Source organism: Alexandromys fortis, unplaced genomic scaffold, assembly GCF_014885135.2.
Source record: "Alexandromys fortis isolate MF-2015 unplaced genomic scaffold, M_Fortis_MF-2015_v1.1 scaffold_15, whole genome shotgun sequence".
In the NCBI taxonomy this organism is placed as follows: domain Eukaryota; kingdom Metazoa; phylum Chordata; class Mammalia; order Rodentia; family Cricetidae; genus Alexandromys; species Alexandromys fortis.
This window is the reverse complement of record NW_026067911.1, coordinates 15,948,021-15,965,824: the sequence shown is the minus strand read 5'-3', so window position 1 is coordinate 15,965,824 and position 17,804 is coordinate 15,948,021. Positions and strand designations below refer to the sequence as shown.

At 41.7% G+C, this 17,804-nt stretch overlaps 1 protein-coding gene across 2 annotated transcripts in view; it reads left to right on the top strand.

The window, feature by feature from the left end:
* Slc7a11 (solute carrier family 7 member 11) overlaps positions 1-16,036 on the top strand; it is a 75,179-nt gene extending 59,143 nt beyond the window's left edge. For both annotated transcript variants that reach the window (XM_050138356.1, XM_050138357.1), the window contains 6 exons: positions 870-993; positions 2,803-2,906; positions 3,676-3,772; positions 5,583-5,732; positions 7,094-7,271; positions 12,612-16,036. In XM_050138356.1, coding sequence (XP_049994313.1) covers positions 870-993; positions 2,803-2,906; positions 3,676-3,772; positions 5,583-5,732; positions 7,094-7,271; positions 12,612-12,676 — 718 coding nt within the window. In that variant the 3' untranslated portion in view covers positions 12,677-16,036. The remainder of the gene's footprint in view (positions 1-869; positions 994-2,802; positions 2,907-3,675; positions 3,773-5,582; positions 5,733-7,093; positions 7,272-12,611) is intronic.
* Positions 16,037-17,804: the final 1,768 nt, after the last annotated feature.

The following is a 17,804-nucleotide window of genomic DNA, read 5'->3' as shown; positions in this document are numbered from 1 at the left end:
GTTAAGCAAGTAATGTGTATCGGTAACATGGAATCAAATTATGAGGGTCAGTGGCTTCCTGGCTTTCCCACCGCAGTAAATGAAGACATAATATTGCATTTGTGCCGGGTACTTCTTGAGGCCACACAGTGTCAGCACTGTCCGGTCGTCCGTACTTCACAGCGTGTCTCCTCTAATTTCGTGGGATTATCTGCACGGCTGCTTTATTAGATGCCCCTGATCTTGAGAGTCCTTTGAACTCACAGCAGGGCCATGCAGAGTCGTTATTGTGAACACTTCTCTTCCATACAAGATTCTTATTGCCTTCGTTTTACGAAGATAGATGCAGCCCACTCCCCTGCTTGCAAAGTCTTCGCTGGTTTGCACCACAAGCTGCCCAAGGGGAAAACACTCAATAGGAAAGATGCTTTGGAGGACTCCCCTTAAAAAGCTGCCAGTACAGTGGATTAATAGCAGAAAGGTATGTGGTCACCAGTGAGCAGCATCAGGGGCGCTTAGGAAAACAGGAGGGATGCTGATCCCATTGAACCAGAAACACAGGGAGGGGCTCAGTGGCCTGCGCTTTAACCAAGCCTTCCGTGTGACTGTCAGGTTAGTAGAAGCACGGCAATAACTTTCATGAAATAGGGAAAGAGACTGACCTTTGTATTTGGGGATGAAATAATAGACGAGTTATACAAACATACCCGCCTCCATGGATCCCATTAAACTGCAACGATAACTTTGTTCCGATAAAATGTCCTTCCATGTGCCCACAGAGCCTTCAGTCATGGCCAAACTGTGACGTCCTTTACTGGAATTAGTCTTCTCTATTCTTTGGTAGCAGAGAACACATGATGACTCATAAGTGATGTCTTGGTGTATTCCAGAAACATCCCCCTGGCAATCTGCATTTCCATGGCCATCATCACAGTCGGCTATGTGCTAACAAACGTGGCCTATTTTACGACCATCAGTGCCGAGGAGTTGCTGCTATCCAATGCTGTGGCGGTGGTAAGTCCACATTAAAATCATGCCAGTTTGGCTTTAGGCTAACGAGCTGATGGACCTTTATAGTGATTCCCTCCAGGAGAGCAGGTTTTAGAAGACAGTAATCTTTTCCCAGCCTGAATGCTAATAGTTTGAAAATTTTGAGCACACCTTACTTACCAATATATCATATGATACAGCTAAGTTCTTCCATAGATTCGCTTTGTTTTTATTAATCTCCTAGAAAACATTTCCACATATAGCTGCTGAAAACGCCTCCAAGGCTTTCTTAGAAGGAGGAATTACTTTCCCAGCACGGCTCTAAGGACAGGTGGACAGCTACTGAATGTAAATAAATGTAGGTTTTGATTTGCAAAAGTACAACCCACTCTGCTGGTTTCTGGTTATAAACTTTACAAATGTTGACTTGAATCCTTCCTCCGAAGGATCATTCCAGAACTTTGAGGAGGACCAAGTCTATTTATTTCTGGCATAACCTTGGAACAGTAGTGTTGGGGTATTCATAAATTCGAGAACAACTAGGCAGTTAAATGTTAAAGAGATGTTGCTGTAATACTTGAAGATGGCAACTCCTTGAAGATGGTAACTCCTTAAGAAATACAAGCATACAAATCTAAAGCATTTCCCTAAGTTTAATTGACACCGGGATCACACTTGTTTCCAAAGACCATGCTATACGACTGTTTCTCTGCAACACAGGCTTTTATTTTTGCTCAAACGTTTTAGCTTGTAAGAAAGAATTCACGCATTAAATCAAAAACAGGAAGGGTGAAAAACTCAAAAACGTCAAGTGACCGTCCTGTCCATGAATGCCAATTCATTTTAAAACAGTATCGCTTCCTATTAACGGCTCACACAGGATAAACATCTCGGTTTGACTGAACCAGGCGTATGAGTTCACTGTATGAAAAGGGCTTTGTCCACTGCTGGGCGTGCTATCAGGCAGTGACGTGTATAAAGTTTCCAGGTGTCTGGTCAGTTGCCTCACCTTTCTAGGTAAAGGGTAACACTAAATTTTGGAGACCAAAATGGGATCTGTTGATTGCATCGCCCCAGCTGCATCAAGTACAATGAAAAAAAAAATCCTACATTAAAAATAAGTTTATTCTCCACAGAAACGTGCAGGGCTGCACATGGAGGAAATCTCAGAACTTTGTCTACCTTCTCTGTTTCCTGCCACTTGTCAGGACTGGGGTTGTGCTCTAGCTTTTTACAGGAAACCCTGGAAGAAAATGGCAGCTTCCTAGGGTGGGGGAGGGTTAACTCCATGAACTGGTTCAGCTGGTATGACTGTACTGGGGGAAGGAACCGTGTAGACTGGCCCATTGGTAGTAGGACTTAAATGATCAGCTTGTCTGTTGTCTTGTCCTATCGTCTAGCTGTAACTCTTGTGAATGCATGTCTGTACCCCATCATACAAAGGTGGCTTTCTGGGCTAAAGAGCAGGTAGTGTACCAAACCATTTCTGTCTCTAAAAGCAGAATTTCCGAATTGAGCCTCTTCTTCTGATCAGAGGCAGAGATGATTTACATCACGGTTGATAAAGATTTAGTAAATGGATCATCGCTTTGAAGGGAAAGAGAAGGTGACTGTTTAGACCTTTGCTCACAGGTCTGAGCCAAGCGATGCCATGCTACCCGCTTCCGATGATTGTCTGAGGAGTCCGTTTGACCCTAACCAAAAAGAAGGGTTATAAAACATTCACATAGCACCAGGCTAATAGAAAGTCAAAGAGCAAGTTTGGCCTAAATTGTTTCATTTTATTCCTCTTTCTGGGAAAGCATTAATTTGCTTCGTTCTCTCTTTCCCCAGACCTTCTCTGAGCGGCTGCTGGGAAATTTCTCATTAGCAGTCCCGATCTTTGTTGCCCTCTCCTGCTTCGGCTCCATGAACGGTGGCGTGTTCGCTGTCTCCAGGTGAGCGGGGTTCATGTATTTTCAGAAACACATTTCTGTTTTAGAGATTGGATGTGATAAGGATAACTTTTAAACAGAAAAGCAATAGTGCCTCCGACCCTGTTGTTTTTAAAGGGATATCCAAGTTCGTAGTAGATTCTAGTGCGGCATGTTTGATTCTCTCCAGTAGAGGGCGCTGCGTGTCTACACATAGCCCGCTCTGAGCTGGCCATGCAGCATTTTTTAGAGTCTGTCTACAGGGCCTAATAACAGCTTTTATTTCCGGCGATAAAGTCTTTTGTTTTCCTGAAGGTGCCACGAAAAATAGTAAAGTAGAAAGCAGAAATAACCACCCCGCCATCTGTAACCCTTTTGCTTTGTTTGATGGCACGGAAATCTCGTTTCCTTACGTTACAATTTAAGACATATGAATGCTACATGTATGTACATGTGTCTAATGTTTGTGTGCTAGACTGGATTGACACTAGCAATATAGAGTTGACTTTGCTACAAGCTCTTCGTGTGTAGGTAAAGCTCCACTCAGTGAGACGTTGCTATTGTTTTTCCTCAAAGCATAATAAGATATGTCCCAGATATCGTAAGTCTTGACATGAGACTTATGATGAAGTCTGCCCTTTGTCTGCAAGGCACAGCTAAAATGACCATCTAAGAAACGGTAACATGCTGAGTGTGAGAAAGATGCACACATGTTGCTTTGGGGATTTCAGGATTTTTCCCATTTGAATGATTGATTCTATAGTGAACTCCACCCATGTTTTTCTCCCACCAGGTTGTTTTACGTTGCGTCTCGAGAAGGGCACCTTCCGGAAATCCTTTCCATGATTCATGTCCACAAGCACACTCCTCTGCCAGCTGTTATTGTTTTGGTAATGCACAGTAACAAGTATATGTATGTATGTATATATGTATGTATATATACACCCTCACAAAAGGTTTAGCAAAAGGCAGAGTCAGAAAAGACTTCCTTTGACTCCGTGTTTCTGGTGTGTATGGAATGCCCTGGGTTTGCTCCGCCCCATTTCTGTTTCACCTTTGAGAACATTTGTAAGGTATAATGGGAAGTAAGGGCTGCGGTTTCTTTGCTTGGCAGAGAACCTCAAAGGAGAGAAAAGGAAAAACCACAAGGACAGAGTTTCGACTACTGACTCCGAGTTCAGCTGAAAGCAGGCTGTGCAAACATTACTCATTGTCTCTCCTCCTGGCCCCCATCATAATGAAACCCACCCAACCCCATCCAAAGCGTAGATAAAACACTAAGCAGTGAAATGTTTCTCCAGTTGTAACTAAGACCTGCGAGAGCCAACCTTACGGAGAAGAAAGGAAAAGCCCACATGTAAACTGAAGCTGTGGAGTTCTCTATGCCAGGAACAATATTTGTGAAAAGTGGGGTACAAAAGACTATAAAAGGTGTAGGAGCCCTCAAATACCCATTGGCCATGTTCTAGTCATTTTTATTTGAGTATCATTTTCCCCTCAACTGGAATGTACTATTGAGAGTGCCCTAGGAAGCACTGAACATTTTTTCTTCTCTGTGCATTTAATTTGTTTCAGAATGCATCCTTGAAATTTCTCTTTAAAGTACGCATGCACTCTGTGAGGATTCTAGAAGCTAGCATCCCTTGTGGGAACAGGAAGTATTATTATTCCATGAAGAGGGCTTTCATTTGAAGCCTCTGCCGTCAGTCACGTCCTCCTTGGCTCTCTCAGCAGCAGAGGCCTGACCTGCTGCTTGCTGCTCCGTAGGCTCCATTCTTTCCTGTTCTTGAGGGTCACGTGCAGTTAGCACATGAGGAGAGCGGACCTGGAGCAAGAAGAGGTCCATGTTTTACATTCAGGAGCTAAAAGATTCACCTCATCATGGTTGCTTCCTGTGTTGTGGGCTCCAGGAGCATCTCAGAAATCACCTCAGAGCAGCCTTTGAGGTTCCTAGTGGAGCCGCATTTAATATTTATGATTGGCGCTTACTAATAATTGAATCCCCATTGATTTTGAGTGATTGAATGCTTTTTTTTTTTTAACACATTGTCTGGGGCAGGGTGACCCTGGTACACTGCTAGTCTTGAAGGCATAAGGACCTGAGTTTAGTCCCTCAGAACCATATTTATAAAGTGCTGGCGTCGTGGCTTGGGTTCATAATCCCAGTGCTGGGAAGGGAGAGGTAGGGAGATCCCTGGAGCTCACTGGCCTGCCAGCCTAGCCTACCTGGCCAGTTCTAGGCCAATGAGAGACAAGGTAGAAGTGACCTGAAGAATTGACAGACGGAGAACTGCAGCTAAGTTGGTCCCCTGGCCTCCACACACTTTCTAAACACCCCTGCATTTATACACATGTAGATGGACACACGTGCACACAACACAGAACAGCGACAGAAAACACACTGTTTCCTCTCCAGTGAAGCAAAGGAATGGACAAAGTAACAAAACAGTAAATTCTCATAAAATTCCAGCTGAACCCCGGGGTGATGACCGCATCCTCCAACTGAGGCTTAGTTGTAACCTAAGAAGAGAATATGGAAAAGAGGTGTGTGGAATGTAGGCTTCGGTCAGGATGATGGTTTCTTGTTATAAAATAAGCCATTGGAAAGACACATGTGAAATGAGACAGTGTTGTTGTTTGGTATTGCCTGCCCTCTCTCAGTTCGCTGCGTTAACCTTGTCTCCTCTCCCCCACCGCCAGCATCCTCTGACGATGATAATGCTCTTCTCCGGAGACCTCTACAGTCTTCTGAATTTCCTCAGTTTTGCCAGGTGGCTTTTTATGGGACTGGTAGTTGCCGGGTTGATTTATCTTCGATACAAACGCCCAGATATGCATCGTCCTTTCAAGGTAGCCTGGACAAGCTTGATGGGTTTGCATAAATCTCTCTCCTAATACCTAGGCCTCTTTTGTCATAACTTGATGATGGGGAGGTTTGGAGGACAGTGTCCTGCAGTGTAAAAGATGTACCTCTCGCAGGGAGCGCTTTCTAATATGCTTTACTTAGGGAAATATGTATATTTATACACATATTTTAAGTAAGATATAGTGAATTCTTCACAGATTTTACCTGTTGAGAACAGATAGTGTTAAAAGATACTTTTTGTGTTGGGTTTTCATGCATGACTTGGTGTGTTTCAGAGGGTGGAATCCCTCATGTGTCTTCCTGCTCAATTGTTGACACAGCTGGGCTCGGAAAGAAAGAGTACTTCATTAATTATAACTTGGAAAGAGGAAGAGCTTTAAGGGTTAGGAAGAGTTTTAACTTGTTAACATTATAGCTATTATATTATATTATAACATTAACATGATAAAGCAATGGCTCTCAACCTGGGGAACTAGGAGGTTGAATGACCCTTTCACATGGGTCTCCTAAAACCATCGGAAAACACAGGTATTTACATTAGGATTCATAGCACTAGCAAAATTATAGATAATCTTATGTTTGGGGGAGGGGGTCACCACAGCCTGAGGAAATATCTTAAAAGGCCGCAGCATTAAGAAGGTTGAGAACAACTGCTCTAAAGACACATGAATTAGGAAGAGCTTGCCACCAGGCGGGACAGCCATTTACCGTGCCCAGCATTTCCCTTCGGGAGGGCTGGAGAGCCGGCTTGTCGTCTCCTCAGCCTCAGCTGTCCACGGGTCAACGCCATCTCCCGATTTATTTGCTCTTAAGACAAAAGCACTGATGACGTTGCAGTCATGTCGTCAGGGTTTGTTTCTGATAGTATTCGCGGCCGCATGCCTGCAGCATCTTTATTAGCTGTTGACTAGGAGTCGGCCTGCTTTATTCCCGTCGGGTCGGAGTGTGACTCTCAGCAGGAAATCAATGTTCACTGACAGGTGTTAACACGTAGCAAAGCCACCGGCACTCTTGACTCCCTGTGAAAGTGGGTTCTAATCACGGTTACCAAGTAGGCAATCTTTTCAGATGAAAAACGTAAATCCTAATGATCCTTTGCAAGTGAAAGAATTTGAAGAGATCATTGACTAGCCCTAAGAGATCATCTACTAGCCCTAGACTTGGTTCAGATATCCTAAAAACGAAGTAAAGTTAAGAAACTGCACCTAATACAGGCTCTGTGCTGCTTGGAGAGATTTTGCTGCTTACATGGGTGGAGGCCTATGGCCTGGTCACATGACTTGTACTCTCTATCCCTGGTCTCTTGAACTTGAGGTGATGCTGTTTTCTTTTGGCCATGTTCCAGGTGCCTCTGTTCATCCCGGCCTTGTTCTCCTTTACCTGCCTCTTCATGGTCATTCTCTCCCTTTACTCGGATCCGTTTAGCACCGGGATCGGCTTCCTCATCACACTGACCGGAGTCCCTGCGTATTATCTCTTCATTGTGTGGGATAAGAAACCCAAGTGGTTCAGACAATTATCAGGTAAGACTTTTAAGCCCTTGGACCTGGAAATAAACTGTTATAGAGAACCTATAAAGGTACATACATCCAGTATGCATCTCTTAAACTTTAAAACGACGTGTGGTACCATTGTTATTAAATTACTGCATTTTAATTGCGGTTGTGAGGAGAGAGGCAGCAAAGGGCATTTAGAGTGCAGCCCTGTTGCATCCAGTTGGGCATTTCATTTGGGTGGTTGTAGCCACTGGCATTTTAGAGAATAGCTTTTTTAGGCAGAGTCTTTTCTGGTGCTGCAAATGGCCTCACTGCTTGTTGGAATCCCTTAGTGACATAATGCTTGTTCTCCTGGGTGGAACAAAACCAAGTGACTATCATAGCATTAAATCGACCAATGACATGAGATTTCTTGGTGAGTGAGGTGGAAGCCTGCAAATGTCTTAAGCAGCAAGGCTACCTCACCGCCTTGTTAGGAAAGGGCGCTGCAGAGGGCTCTGCTGACAGCAGAAGCCATGAGGAGGCTGAGAACTTGGATTTCTTTTATGTTTTCTATGTGCTTGCACACGTGAGACCGCTTTCAGTTCTGACAACCGTTTGAAGGAGTACAAGCCATTGTCCCTACTACATAGATGCTGAGTTATGTCACCAGAAGATTCATGCCACTCTGATGGTGATGGCTATTGCTTTTAGGGACCAGGGAGTACCTGATGAGGCGAAGCTATAGCCAGGATGCAGAGAACTGCACAGAATGAGGGACTAGGGATAAAAAATACCTTATAAATGCAGTCCTCCGTCAGCTAATTCTTCCGAATAAACCCATATTTAGTTAGGATTTTCTCTGTTGGAGACACTGACTATAGGTCTTCTGAAAGGAGGAGAAATTTTGTTAAAATATTTAGGATTAGCCAGATGGTGGTGGTGCACACTTTTAATCCCGGCCCTCAGGAGGCAGAGGCAGGCAGATCTCTGTGAGTTCAAGGCCAGCCTGTTCTACAAGAGCCAGTTCTAGGACAGGATCCAAAACTACAGAGATACCCTGTCATAAAAACCAAATTAAAAAAAAAATATTGGGATTAGTGTCGCTTGGCTTCTTGCTACCAGTTAGGGCTGAATTGGGAGTCATCCCTGAGACTAGGGCTTTATGTCTTGCCCAAGGCCTAGAAGAAAGAGCCAACAGTCTTTGGAAGGAGCCTGGAGTGAAAAAAAAAAAAAAACATTTTATCCCCTCCAGAAGGTTTTCTGTCCTTCCCTGTGCAGCCGGTTCTAGCTGGTCTCTCGTCTCACTTCCACAGGCGCGCTTGAAGCCACGCTTGAAGCCGCTCAGTCAGTTCAGATCAGGAATTTTCATACACGATCTTTTTTTGTTGCCCTTCTGTGCATGTGTAATTTTGGAGGTTTTGCTATTTTTCTGCCTCTAATGATGTTTTGAACATATTCAAGGCGGCTGAATTTAGTGTTAGCCTTTTGTGAAACGAACTGTGGTGGCCGAGACCCACGATGATGGTTTGGTTCTCGGGGATGCTCTGCCATCTTACCAGGGCCCCAGCCACTCTGCTTTATACTGTGATCATCACAACTCTTTATCTTTATAGACGCCGTGAAAGGGACTAGGGAAAACAACAGTCCTCTGAATTCTGTTTGATTTTCCTCTTAGGCAGCATTCTTGTAGTAAAATAAAGAAAATTCATAGTATTTATTGCTGCAGTAGGAAGTATTTTTGTAGCCTTTGGCCAAAACAAAACACACAGAGACGAAGCAAGAGCCTCCTACAGCAAGCAGTACTGGGCCCTTCCCCCAAAGATGTACTTTCTGTTAGAGAGGAAACTCCACGTGAGCGTGGAGGCGGGAAAGCCTTGCTTCCAGCAGTTTGTTCGGGAGTTTAATATCATGTTTGCTTGGCAAATTGTTTAGTTTTTATGTTATGCTGTTTGATTTTTTTTTTTAAATCTCAGTATGTATGAATGGATCCACCCTGGGAAAATGCGACAGTGACGGTCTAGCAAAATGCCCCTCGCCGGGGCTGTTTCTAGAAGTTATATCTAGACAGCATTCAGAAACCGGTGTAACGCTAGTTGGTACAGACAGCCAGGGGGTGCTCCTAGTCTCTTGGCCCAAGGATGTGAGATTTCTAGAGCTCTGATGAATACCTCTGGCCACAGGATGCCAGTATTGAAGCACTTTTTATGTTATAGTATTTCCAGAGATGGAAGAGAGCACTCTCTTAAGGGGGTAGTCAGATACGCCGACAGCTCTCTCCACGTCTCTAAGAGGGCAGTTCATTCTTCTGCTTGGTTGTTTATATGATTTATTTATCTACAGACAGGCAAACTTCCCAGGGGAGGAAAAGAGGGCAGGTTCCTCCCTGATGTGTACAGAGACACAGAGGTAACAGACCCTGGAAACACAGGCTGGCTAGTGGCAGCCGTTGAACTCGATAGTTACCTGTCCAACCTTAGCTCACCTGAGAGGCAGTAGGATGGCCAGCAGCCGCCCCCCCCCCCTGCTCAGGTGGAGATAGGGAGGCAGCTGTATTTAAACATAGTCTTTGATTGTAAAAATAAACAAACAAAAACCCATGCTGGCTGACATGAGCAGAATGCCTATATTTTATGTTTCTAGAACGCAAGCTAGGAAGTTGAGAGCCTGGAAGCATACGTTGCCCAAAGTGTATCAGGATAGCTTCCTCTGGGATGGGCCACTGAAAGCTGACTAATGCGTTTGCAGCCTTTCCCCAAAGATTAGAGTGTACTTATTTAATCCACTAAATTTGCCTATATTCTTAGGAGCTCAGAAGATGTTCCACTAGATAAATATCATGCATATGAAAGTACTTTAAGAGAACATATTATTATTTTTCATGTAACTTCTGGGGTAAGATTGACTTTGCACTGTTTCCCAAGCTCACTCAGTCTTGGCTGTTGCTCCCCTGTGGATACCAGGTGTGATGGGGTGAGTGAGATTTTGCAAAGTCGGCTGTTCCAGATTCCTTCAAGACTAGCCAGGGAACATGAAAAACAAACCTGAAAACACTGCATTCCTGTAAAGTCCCGTAGGTTTCAATTATGGAAACCTCCAACTGTCAGTCATTGGCTCACCGTTATTGATGGATCATTGTCTGGCCACTAATCTTATTGTGAATGTAAATAGATTATATGACACTCCAAAGCCACATGTTCTGCAGCGTTTCTAGAAGCTTCCTCGCCTCTACTGAGCACCTGTGCCAGCCTCACTGTTGTAAGACAGCCTACAAGGAAAAGTTGGGAAGCCAATGAATACCTAAGGCCAATGCCAATCCGTTCGCCAAACACTCCACCATTATACAAGTTATACCACTTGTATAATGGAACACCAAGGGGAGAGTTTAGAAAATTCCAGGGGAGATGTCAACATGGTTGAGTAGGCAGAACCATACAGTTTGGGTCTCTGTCTTGCTCTGCTGAAAGGAGAATCCAAACTGTGCTTTCAGAAGGACACATGCAGCTGGGCGGTGGTGGTGCGTGCCTTTAATCCCAGCACTTGGGAGGCAGAGGCAGCAGATCTTTGTGAGTTCGAGGCCAGCCTGGTTTACAAGAGCTAGTTCCAGGACAGCCTCCAAAGCCACAGAGAAACCCTGTCTCCCAAAAAAAAAAAAAAAAAAAAAAAAAAAAAAAAAAANAAAATAAATAAATAAATAAATAAATAAATAAATAAATAAATAAAAGACACATGCAAACATGAGCATCCCAGAGGCTTCCGTGTATCTGGAGTGGCTGTAAAGTTCCCATACCATCAAGAGATCTAAGAAGACAACAGTTGGGATCCCATATTTCGGGAAGACACTAGGACAAACTTTGATGTCAGGTGTGGAGGACCGGGGCTAAGCGAGAAGACAAGAACCTAGGGTTTAGCTTAAGGAACTGCACATGGGCTTGAGTTATTGTTTCTTCATTTGCATTGCTTTTCCTTACAATGCTTGTTTGATTGTTGCTCTCATGGCAGAGTGGACGGTTACAAAATACAATTTATTTAAAAATTATAAAAGGTTTAATTTACTTGACAATTGTATACATAAGACCCCTTACAATAAATACAGAATTAAAGAAAATAATGTGCCCAGGAAATTCCCTCAGGGAATGTGATTATATTTGTTACTTTTCTTTGTACTGTGACGACATACCTGGGAAGAGGCATCTTAAGGGAGAAGAGATTGTTCTGGCTCATAGTTTGAGTGACTACAGCCCACTGTGGCAGGAAAAGGCATGACTGCAGCGGTCATACCATCTGCAGTGAGGGAGCCAAAACTGCGTAGAGACTGCATAGGAAGTGAGGCTGGGCTATAGTCACCATACCAGCCATGGTGAGCTCACATTCTGCAGTCAAGCTGCACCCACTAAACCTTCCAGAGCTTTCCTAAGCAGCACCAACAGATGGTGACCAAGTGTTCAAATGCATGTGTCTCTGGGGGACATTTAGCATTGAAGCTACAAGGATCAGAGAGCCAAAGATGAAAATAGCTCTTTTAATGTAGTTAAATATTGTTTGCAAGGACCTATTAGGATGAATCATCAGAAAAGAGAAAGCATACCTGGAGGAGAGATGATTTGGTTCTTAAACCTTTAAGGGGATAGAACTTGGGGTTCTGTAGGATTAGGAGACTTCTGAAGATGTTCTATGGGCATTAGTGACAATGAACAAGCAGTGGCTAGGAAGCATCATTAGAAGTGATACAGCTCAGGGGTTCTTCTATTTTCGTGTGTTACAGTTGTCTCTTGCTGTGTTAAACCCTCAGCTTCTAAATTAAGAGACTAAAGGTTGAATTTGAAGCAAATTCGGAGTTGTGGACAATGCTGAATGTAACCGGTCTAAGGACCAGACCTTAATGACCCAGATTAGTCCAAGTTTCTGCCTCTATTTATGAGACAGCCGAGGCCTTGATAAATATGGTAATTTGATCAACAATACTACACATTAGACACTGGAAATAATATTCTTCTACTGACTGTCTGAGAAATTGGTTGTCATCCCCTATGTGAGAAAAGAACAAACCCATCTTGAGCTGAACAAGGAGCATATTTGTAAACATTTATTTATATCTTGGTTCCATTGTTTCAAAATATTTTCAGCCTCCTGGTTCATAAATAAATGTTCCCATTTGAATGAAAAACATTAATATATTCTAACTGAGGAGGCATCATGGGAAGTTGTAGAAGTGACAAGTAAATTAATTGAGCATGATAGGTTTATAATGAAGTAAATAATTCTCAAAAGTGCACTACAAAGAAGGTGGCTGTGCGTCTCACTCTCCCTCCCCAAACAATTCACATTTTGCTATTTTTATGCCGTTCAGATTTTCATGCATTTTAATCCCTTCTTATCTCTTTATAGACAGAATAACCAGAACATTGCAGATAATACTAGAAGTTGTACCAGAAGACTCTAAAGAATTATGAACTTAATGCATCAAAATCTTGGCCATCTGCCCAGGACCGAGATACAAAGTGGATCTTTATTTCAAGAAGACACGACTTTGGTGATGGACTAAAGGAAGCGATTGTTTCTATCCATATCCTCTAGTGTATTCAGAGTAGTCTCTGAGCAGTTTACTGATAACTCAGTGTATTTGTAGAAAGCAAAGATGCAAGTCGTACAGTGAGGCAAGCTCAGCTCTTGAGCCTGGTGCTTACCCATCGAGGTAAGAAAGACAAAGGGCACTGACAACTGGGGTATCACTCTCTGCAACATTTCTTATCCTGACTGAGAACCTTCAAATAGAAGACCAAAGTGTTTTCTGTATATAAGGGAGGTCTGTAAACATAGCTTTACTACTGGGACATCTATACTGTGAAAGGTGTTTTCTGTCTTACTGGAGAAAAATGTCATTATTGTGGCAAAGGGTCCAGAAATAACTTTAATTTACATAGACCTTGGATTGTTTTCCTCTAGTGACCAGCATGACTGTTACTTATCTTTCGATGGCTTGTACTTTGAGAGCATCAGAACAAAAGATGGGGGGAGTAGTGTGTGTGTGTGTCTGTCTGTCTGTCTGTGTCTGTGTATGTAGCTTGAGATCAAACTCAGGGCTTTGCAAAAGCCAAGCAAGCACTCTACCATCAAGCTACAGCCACATGCCTTACTTTTCTTGAGCGCATTAAAGAAGCATTCCTTGAGGCTGATATTAAGAGGCAATCCTAGGATTTATGTTTGAATAAAGATTGTGGAGACTGTGTTAGGTGAAATATGATCTCACTTATTGTGAGGAGGTTTGGTGTTTGGAATGTCACTTTGTTTTTATCCTGGTCCCTGAGTTCTGGAAAATGTGTACTTTTTGCTCTGACATCCATTGATGGACCACCTCTTTGGTTCTTTACTTCTTGATGAATAAAACTAAATTTTAATCACTACGGCACAACATCAACATGGGAGAAATTGCCCACGAAACTCTAAATGTCGGGCTTTATCTCTATAACCACAGTTATACTTAGTGTTAGTAATTCTAATCATTTCCTTTTCCTTTGTGGCTATTTTTCCATGGTGATGAGTTTTGACAGTGTCTACATTTCCTTTACAGTTCTGTTGAGATATGTCTCTGGACAAAACTATCTGGATCAATTAGGAAAAACACAGACTTACATAAAAACTATGGAAGAAATGCCACTGCATAGTTCAACTTTCAACCTAGCTTTTAAAAAGTTTTTACTTCTAAATCTAGGCTTTTTCAATCATTTCCTCACTTTAGTTATGATTCAACTTGCAAAAGGGGTAACTGCAGGCAAACCTATTGGAAGGAGAGTCTTCGGTATGTGTGTTCAGCTAGGTGGTGCTAGGTCAGAGTTAGAGAACACTGGTCAATTTTCAAATGGGATGAAGGTAATGGTGGGATTTTTAAAACCCTTATTTCTAACATCCAAAGATTAAGTGCTCAGCATGGCCACAGTAACTTTCATCTCTTACATTCTGACTGCTTAAAAATGAAACATTTAAAAGATTATTGTAATAAAATCATTGCATTTATAGTTAATTGCCCAAAGTACCAATGATTATTTTAATCCAGAACAATTCACCAGTTCAGTTTTTTAAAGCCTTAATGACATTTTATGTATATCGAAAGTTGACTTTTTTTTTTAAAAGACCAAACTAAGTGTTTATTTTCCTAAGTGAGTCAGTAACAATTCCTTCTGTTTTTACTAACATGGATATACTAACCATATGTCTGGTCTCTAGAATTAAAATAGTGTTACCAAAATACACCTATTTCTAGCAGATGCCACTGGGGAGGTGCATATTTTTATATTGCTATTTTTACGCTAGACCCACAGATTTAATGTGGTGGTGTCTTCTTACCTACAAAATGAGTGAAGCCATGGAAAGAGTCCTGCAGGTCTTGGTTCTTTCTGAGGCTCTTGTGCTCCCTGGCTGCTTGGTCTCATTGTGCTATGTATCTTTCCTTGTGCAAGCTGATCAGAGTACACTTTATCACCCGTCCTCTCTTTTCAAAGACTTTTTGGTAGTGTTAGATTTATAATGGCATTGTAATACTATTTTAACCAAGCACAGGAAAAAAATAACCAATCAGTATTTCTTTAAAATACAATCCACGGAGTTGCATTTCCACTTACTTTGAAATTATATCTCAAGAGAGCACAGCATTTTTTTTTAGTCATGAAATTCATGTCCCTAATTGTTCTAGCGAGAGCTTGTAAATCAGATCTTTTTATTTAGAAATAGTGCTGCACACTTGTGTGTTTTTATACAAAGTAAATTCTTTTATCTTATTTTAGATTAATGTGTGTATATACACATGTGATTATGTGTGTTAATGTTTGTGCTGGTGTACATATTTGAATGTTTACATAAAATATGATTTGATTACTATAACACAAAGCTAGTGAAACCTAAACAGTTTAAGATATACATGTAATACTCTATTTTCAGATTTTTTTTTGTTTAGTACACAAAGCCTTGAACATGCAATTTTTAAAGATTTCCAAAATTTAGGTGCAATTTTCTTTTTCTCACAGAATTGTAAGTTTTCCACTGATTGGCATTCTAACAGTGCTATTTCATCTCTTCTTTTAAAGCACCGGATTCTCCCCTTTGATTCCAAGTGGCTCTTATAAATGGTGGGTTTGCTTAGCTGGCAGCAGGACCAGCACTTCTCTTTCTTCAGAAGATTGAACAGTTGTCCTAGCAAACCTGGCTGGGTCCAGTTCCGCTTATGCATCTGCTTAACTTGTTTCTGCAATTGCCCTGTGAACAGCAACAGATGGTTTTCATGAAGACAATTACATAGCAGGCGTCCTCATAAGCTGGGATCAGCCTTTGGCAAGCTCCCTGTTTCATCTCAATTTACAGGTGAATGGGATGCAAAGAAAGCGAGCATCTCTGGCTTGTGTGGATATCTTATAAGTGAGGTGTGCAAAGACAACCCAGGGTCAGGATAACAGAAGGTGGCAATTTCACTGTCTTACAACAAAGCATGTCTGTTGTCTGCGAATGGTACCTTGAGAAGCTGATTAAGTGGCTTTGGTGTCTCCTGTGCACCCAAGCTCCTTCCAAGGCTCCTATCTCTCCTTTAGGGAAACTGTGTTATTGAAAAAAAGACCCAGAATTGGGGCTGGAGGGATGGCTCAGCTTCTGAGAACACTGACTGCTCCTACAGAGGACCTGAGTTCAATTCCCATCAACCCACAGGGTAGCTCACAACTATGGGTGACTACAGTTTCTCTTCTGACATTTGTGTGCACAAGGCATGCACACGGTGCACACACATACATGCAGACAAAACACTCATATATATACATATATACATATACATATATATATATATAATAAGTGTATGCAATTTTTAAAGACCAAGAAAATTGCATATACAATACATACTATGATAGCTACATTTTTGTAAATAAGATAAAAATAGTTTCTATTATTTTTCCATTAAAAGTAATCATAGAATATTTGTAAACATATTTTAAAATACTTTAAAATGCTCTATCAATTGAAATGTACACATAAAAACTATTATTGGTGGCTTTCTCATAAGGTCTATGTGATTCAGAAAGCAATGGTTTCCATTGGGCTAGGTTGTGAGTAACAGAAAGGCGATTAATGAACCTTTATTTGTAGCTCCATCTCTTACTTTGGAAAGAAGTAGATTTGAGCTTCCAATGAAGATGACTCAAGAACCTTACTTGATTTGAATATCATTTGCTTCAAAACGTTCTGTGTGTCAGCGCTCGTAGAGTGCAGGATGGTGTTTTATGTCCCTAATCCATCAAGGCCGGCATTAAGTCATGGCGTGGTGTAACGGCAAGGAAGCTCATAGAGGATATAAATTAGAGCAATAATGAGTCACTTGCATAGCTTCTGTTTACATTACATGTGGGTAAAGGAGTTATTGCCTGAACATATAGTTTAGCTAAATTTTCCCATAAATAGTATTTCCAAAGTCTATTTCAATATATTTCATAGCTAAAAGTGTGACGGCAAGGTAGGTTACTGATTGCTAGTATTGTTCTCTAAAACAGATGATTCAACAGCCCGTTTTTATATGTAATCTTTTATGTTATTGAATTTTAAAATCACTAGGTATCTAAATATAAATGCTTTGTCTGTTTTTATGTCACATGTTGGTGCAAAAGCGTGACTTATGGCCACATAGTTCACCATTTTATTATATCCAGAGACATTGTCCTTCTTACCAACTCATGACAATACTGTTAGTGTTTTTTTTTTCTTTTCTTCTGTTTTTAAAATCATTTCTGCCTAATTTACATAGTAGCAGTTTCCTGGGTTTCTGTTTCAGTTTTTGACACTATGCCTTTAAGATGATAACTATAGAAAAACTCAGGTCCCAAGAGTTTCTCAGTGGGGGGACATCTTCCACTTTTATTCATTTTCTTGGGACCACCCACTACTCTTTTTTTTTTTTTCCACTTGGCTTTAAATGCAGAAGGTGGTTTCAGCCTCCAAGCAGCTACCGGCTACATGTGTGTATGTACATGTGTGTATGTACATGCATGTACATGCCTGTTTGGATCAAAGGGACTTTTATAGCATCAATCCCTGCCCACACAGGTTTATAGATGATACTTTCAAAGAAATGGAGACGCCTTAAGTATCTGAGAGTCGCGGGGATGGCTGCAGTAATTCAATTCGCCCACTTTAGCACGCACACTAACTGAGTTTTGAACTGAAGTAATCATTGCTTAGAAGACCTGCTTGCTACGTCCCTGTTACCTCTGACGTCAGTGTTGAAGGCCAGGGCGAGAACGAGAAGACTAGTGCACAGTTACCTCTTTTGTAGCAATAACTGTGTTTTGAGCACTTCCTGTGGGGTACTTTCACAGCATCTTGTGGGAAAATGAGTTAGGTCTTTGGATGTCACAGCTCTAAGTGGGTTGTGCGTGGTCTGGTTAGAAGGTGCATTTTGAAGGCAGATTTTACACATTCTTGCTAATGACCCTTAGGAACCGCAGACTCAGAACTATAGCCATACCTTATGACGAGACAGTATGAGTCCCTGCATTGAACGGTCTTGTTTCAAAGAATTTACAAATTAATCTTTTCCTAGAAGTTCTC